At 36.8% G+C, this 6,351-nt stretch overlaps 1 protein-coding gene across 1 annotated transcript; it reads right to left on the bottom strand.

The window, feature by feature from the left end:
• Positions 1–679: 679 nt before the first annotated feature.
• On the bottom strand, positions 680–4,557 carry LOC112455500 (adult-specific cuticular protein ACP-22-like). The gene is given in 3 exon segments (XM_025017457.1): positions 680–1,354; positions 3,234–3,528; positions 4,546–4,557. Coding segments are annotated over 3 exon segments (465 nt in total). The 3' UTR covers positions 680–1,196.
• Positions 4,558–6,351: the final 1,794 nt, after the last annotated feature.

Genomic DNA, 6,351 nt, shown 5'->3' with positions numbered 1-6,351 from the left:
CCATATTGTTAATCGGCGAATGTCAATTTTGCTAAAAAATATTGCGTACTTCGAAATTTCATCGGCGTTCGGTTGTTTCTACATATCGGTTTTCGATCGCAAGCACTATGAGTTTGTGCTCTTCGCAGGAGAACGGAAAGTAATTTGGAGCAAACAATATCTCCGGCCTGCATAGGCCGTATAACAAATTGAATTTCGAATATTACGTCTATATTTGCCGAATGCCTATATCGCAATAAGCTTTCGCTGCGATACGCGGTAATCATTTAGCGTTTGATGAGGATTGTGTGAGAGCTGAGATAGGTGAGCAGAAAGCGAATGAGCATTTCGAAATCCCGAAATATTCGTGATTTCATGAGAGCAATAACGTGATTCAGTCGTTGCGATGCAAAAATGTAGAGACATCTATTGACTCTGACAAAAAATAAGTATTCATTTATTCTCAATTTATATTGCTCATTTGTACTTATATATCCGTAATTATTAATAAATGTTTCTTTATGATGCAACACGTATTATAGAATATGAGATATATTAATAGCGTATATTATACTTTCCCATCATGTGTGTTTAAAATTTCTGTTGCTTACTATCTAAAAATAAAGATTTTTATCATTTATTATAGATCGTTAACACACACATACAATTTATTCGTTTATTTAATCAAACATTTTCTAACAATAATATATCTTAACTTAAGAGAGCAGAATTTAATATAGAAGACTATAAAAATGCAGAAAGTGAATTACACGGTGAATTTTCGCAAGGCTGTTTCTTCGGCTAAACAGTTTTGTTCGGAAATTGAACTATTAACAATCCAATTCGTTGATTATAATCAACTCCATTTCTCCTCGGAAGAAATAATCATTTCCTCCAAGGAAATTCAGTTCGCTAATTGTCCGATTGACAACTTGTCGAGTTTTTACAACAGTTTTAAGGCCACTTCGTAATATTGAAAGACTTTCATGATAATGACTCCGTTATGAAACTAGCCATAAAACTAGACAAGTGACTCACTGAGAAAAACTGAGAGAAACGAAAATTTTAAGGTACTTAATCGATCTTTTAATGAGTGCATGCAACATAAACGAAATGTCGACGATTACTCAACAAGGTTAATGGATATAAAAATAGCAAAGTATCGCACGGTGCAAAACGACCGAGTTTGGTAGGAGATAGTGTACAACCTCGCGGGACTAATAATGATCGTAATGGTGATAAACGTCTTGTTGACGATCGTTTCGGTGGCTGTTATGCACTTTGGCGTGAAATCCGTCCTTGCCCGCGCGGTACTTCACCGTTCTAATATTGCCGTCTGGTTCCTTCACGGTATACTCTCCGAACACGTCTGTGCCTGCAAAACATCGACGTACGAGTTATTTGTCTTGCGTCGCTCCGCGCAAAGCTGGCACATTTGGGACATACATTATCGCTTCTTTTTATGGAGACGAATTGAGTTTCGGGTGAATGCGATGAAATATAAATCCACGCCAGTTTTCGCTCTTTTTAAAAATCCGTAACTACTTGTATTTTGCTGATATGTTTTCCGCGTAATAATAAGAAAGTTTAAATTATTATAACTAAAGAAGAAATAAATGACTTATAAAGTACAAAAACGATCTCTGCTATAGTTATTAAAAAATGCATAAATTTATGAGAATACATATATATTTGGAAATATTTTAATAGATTTTTTATTTATTACTTTATTAAAAAATTATAGAAAGATAGAGAGAAACTCATGTTTGTACGTTTTGCTCGTTAAATTCATTGATAGCCAGGTAAATTTGAAATTAATAAATACAGAAATTAGAAACGGATTGTATAAATAATTCCGTTTATGTGATTCATGACTTATAATATATTTATCAAATCCAGATTTCTATTAAATGTAAAACGTGGATTTTGTGTAATACAACCGACATTTAAATGTAGAAACATGCCTCTCATCAAACATTAAATAAAGAAAATTATTTAAATGGGATTAATTTGAATAATTAATTAACTGCAATTTAATTTAATGTTTTTACGTATGCTCGCGTTTAATCTCCACAATTGTGGATTTCTGCTAATGCTCCATCAAAATATAAATTTCTTATAATCTGTCAGATGATAGCTGTAGCATATTTTAACACGTTGTTAAACTGAGATCATATTCCCGCTTTAAAATATAATCATAAACGAGATTTGTAATTGGTCCTAGTTACTCTAATTAGTTTCGCGCTGGCGAATACCGCGTTCGCAGTTGCTCCGAGACTCTTCTATCAATAGCTGCTATCTAAGCTTTATATGGTTATAAACTTTTTAGCCGTCTGCCTTTGAAGGCGGGAATACTGAAGCGTGGTTTTTTTAGCAGTACTTTTATCGTTCCTAACTTTTCTCTCGGCGCGTTGCTACGAAATCTCTCGCTCCAGTTAAAACTTGACGACGCTCGATGATCTCGTTTTATATAGAGAAAGTCGTGCTTTGTGAAAATACCATTACAAAATTATAAAAAACCAAATTATTAAAAACAATATTTGCTTTGGTATTATGAAAAATTTTGTTTCTTGACGATCGAGATTCGCTTTTCTAAAGCAACGTGTTTGAATTGTGATTATTGCATATAACGAGGCAGACTGATTATAAAACGAAAACTCATATATATTATATACACAAAATTTTTATAAATAAATTTGAAAATTAGAAAATAACTCTTTCTGTACATAAGCATAGATTTTATTTTGAGTAAATATTGAAGAAAATAATATAATTGAAGAAAGTAATATATATAATTTTTTTCTACGTAGAGCACATGTAATATTGAAATTAAGAAGAAATGGCAACGAACGCACTGAAATTCCTTTATTCTTTCAAAATAATTTTTAACATTGCAAACGGCATTAATAAAATATTCTTAACACTGTCGATCGTTCGTCCGATGAACGATGAAGTGTAGATAAGTTAAATCAAAGGAATTACCATGCTGTGGCTTTCCATTGCGTATTCCAAGAGCAACATTATAAAATTGCTCAAGTAAAGGTCACGTTGCCACTTTTATTCGCACAATCAGTCTGTTCTACGTTCACCTCGGTACATTTGTCAGCTTTTTCTCCCTCGGAGCTTGGCATCGCGATTCCGCGTACGTAAGTAGGTTATTCTTATTCTCCCCAGTTCGCGGTATGTACGAGATGACAAGAAGGATCCCCCTAAAGCAGAGGAGATTAATCTCCATTCAAACTACGCAAACCTACCGTCCCTGTGCTCCTTTTGACCGTGATAGTCGCCCGTATGGGGATCTTCGACCCCGTACGAAAAGGCATAATGGGGATGAGCGACGTAGTCTTCATGATAATGACCGTCATCGTCATCCCAAGTGACCTCGTGTTCGTGTCCCGTCACAGGACCGTGGAAATGTGCGAAAGAGTGTGCATGTCCTTCCGGCTTTGCGTCGATCAGAAGCAAGGTCGAGAGCACCAATACGAATAGAACGACCTGTCAAGAAACATTAATCTCGTTAATCAAATTATAATTCTGGTGAATTGTACGCTACGAGGTACATAATAGAATTTAGAATACAAAATGTTGAACCATAGGTACAGGTTGAGAATAAAAAAACAAAAAGAATGTATATAGCTAGAAAAAGAACACAACAACTTAGACAGAATTCTTAGAAAAAGAGATAAAACTACAGAAAGATTTAGTTGTGGAAATATGACAGGTTGCGGTATTGGCTGACGGAAGATAGGAAAGTCAGCGGATTATGTTGGACGGATAAGCGAAAACAGCTAAGTAAAGAATCTACAACTACTTAAAAAAAAAGAGAATAAAAGTTAGGTAAACTGTTGGAAGAAAATAAGTAAAGATAAGAGAGAAAATTCATAAACACAAAAAAAAATTAAAATTGTTTTTAGAAAAAAAAAATAAAAAATAATAAAACGTATTTTTTAAATATTTATAAATAAATATTCAAAAGATTTAGTGATGATTAAGGCAGAAACAAAAATTTAATTAAAACGTACTGTTTATATTAAGCCGAAACTGTTATTAAAATACTTACATTTGTCTACTATTTCATATTTTGAGAATGCACGTTTTATTATTCACGTTCAAGAACACATTTTTCAGAAACAATTTAAAAAAAATGAATAAAGTTTACGTGACAGTTTTTGCGTGATGGTATTTTTCTATATTTTTTTTATAAATAACTTTCTTTAATTGTTTATTCAACTACATTATATAGTTCCTTGCTTAAAACTTGCTTTTCAAATTTTCGCTTAAGAGAAATTAATCTAGTGGTATTTGCTAAAAAACTTTTAGATTAAGAAAAGTGTGAAAAAATTTCTCATAGTTTTATACATCATATAATAAGAATGGAACAATAGATTTGCCGGTTCCGATCTTGATTGCAAGAATCAATCAAATCGCGAACATTTCCGCTTTCTATTGTACGACGATCGTAATATGCTGACACATGCGGCTTTTAATGACTTTCTATGAAGAAGTGCTAAAGTTGGCGAGCGGTCTGAGGGTGACACGTGAGATAATCGCGCGATATGCACTCACTTCGGAAGTCATGATGCCAATTACTGTGTCCCAGATCGTGTCCCCTTTCGCGCAAACGGCTGATTGATCCGTGCGATTCGCGATCGTCCCAAAAACTGCGCGATTTGCCCGGTGCCATTGTCCCTTTTATAGATCCGCATTTCAAGTTTCCTCTTTGCTTAATTCTTCTTTGGATCCATGCCCGAGAGTTCGGCTAAGCGCTCCCGCGGACGTTGCAAAACACAATTATTCAACCGGTCCGGCCGGCGCAAAAAGCGCCGCGGTGCTCGCTCAAGCGCGCATCGGCCAATCCCCGGACTAATGGAGCCAGCTCGTTGCGGAAGGAGAGCGAAAAAATGGATCGCCGGACTCGTTCGTTTCTTTCGCCCCGCGACACGCGCGTATCGATCAGGATGCCCGCGATCGATGACATCGAACGCCCGTCACGCGCGACAACGCTCACGTCATGATGTTGGATTTTGCACCGGCGCGACCGAAAAACTGCTCCCCACGGTCCATTTCTCTTAATGCGCGTCCTTCCTTACGCAAGTTCCCGTTTGATATTACCCAGGGGCCGAATCGACATAGATGATGAAACAGTTAGAGACGGTCAGGATAAAGAAATCGTGCAGATATCGCTTTCGCATCACCGAATAATTGAAAGCGCTCTCGTCGTACTTTAACAATACGAGCTGTTTATACGGCAGCCGTATAAAGAATAATTAATAAATTACACTTCAACTGATTGTATTACAAATATATTTAATAATACTTTAGAGAGTAAATAATGTAATTAATGTTTAAATTGATTATATTTCAAATGGAAATAAAATCAATTTATGTATACACGAATCCATTATTCGGTATATCTTTCATTATATTTATGCTTCGTCTAAATTTATTAAGAGTATACAATAAATATGACCGCTAATTTTGATATAAAAGACATCTAAAGTAATTTAATTAGTCTAGAATTTCATAAATCCTATTCAATATTGAATAAATCGGACGAATAAATCTTTCTTACACCCAACGTCGGAAAATTCCAACGCGATACTTTACATTCAGATAAAATAATGACACGTTGAAAAAATTTGCAGAACACTTGATGCTACTCACTATATGTCCCCGCACATATTAATAAAAAACGAAAGAATCCATTTGCTCTCTCATGTACAGAGAGGAAACGAGAGGGTGAGTGAAACGGGACGTGGGAGAAAGGCGGGGAGGAGGGAGAGGGGGGAGTTGGTACGGGTGCAGGGACGAGAGGACAGATTCTGGCACACAATGTGCTGGAGCGGCGGAAGTGCTCGAAGAGGCGCTCAGGTTTTGAGTTATGACACTTTTTGAGTCGAGGAGTCGCATTGTGAATGGCGCATCCGGGTCCGGCGTAATATCCTACCTCGATCTCAGAGCCGGGTGGCGATAAATCTGCCTTAAATAAGATTTGCCGGCGACACTCCGGCGAAATAAAAGGAACGGAGGCAGGCAGCGCGGGGACTGCATCAGGATGCCAGCTTGTTACTTCTTCGACTTTTAGCCCGTTGATGCGCTACGCTCGCCGGTTCATACCGGAGTTAATGAGTAGTCTGGAGTCTTCGTCTTCATCCTAATTGCAAGCGCGCTACAGCAACGGCATGGCAACGGCAACAGCAGTTTCTTCACCCTCAATTTCTCATCTACTGTGATGACTCTTGCCGTATAAAGGAAATGACGAAGTGCGCCGTCGAGACCTCTTTTTGCGAGCCTTTTGCACTCAAAGTTTATTCGCCTGCCTCCGTCGAATAAATTATACAAATAAGTGAGTGATAATGCGCAAGCGATACC

This window comes from Temnothorax curvispinosus, unplaced genomic scaffold, assembly GCF_003070985.1.
Source record: "Temnothorax curvispinosus isolate PA1 unplaced genomic scaffold, ASM307098v1 QBEX01006136.1, whole genome shotgun sequence".
Lineage (NCBI taxonomy): Eukaryota > Metazoa > Arthropoda > Insecta > Hymenoptera > Formicidae > Temnothorax > Temnothorax curvispinosus.
Note: the sequence above shows the minus strand (reverse complement) of the source record. Positions and strands in the feature narration are given on the sequence as shown.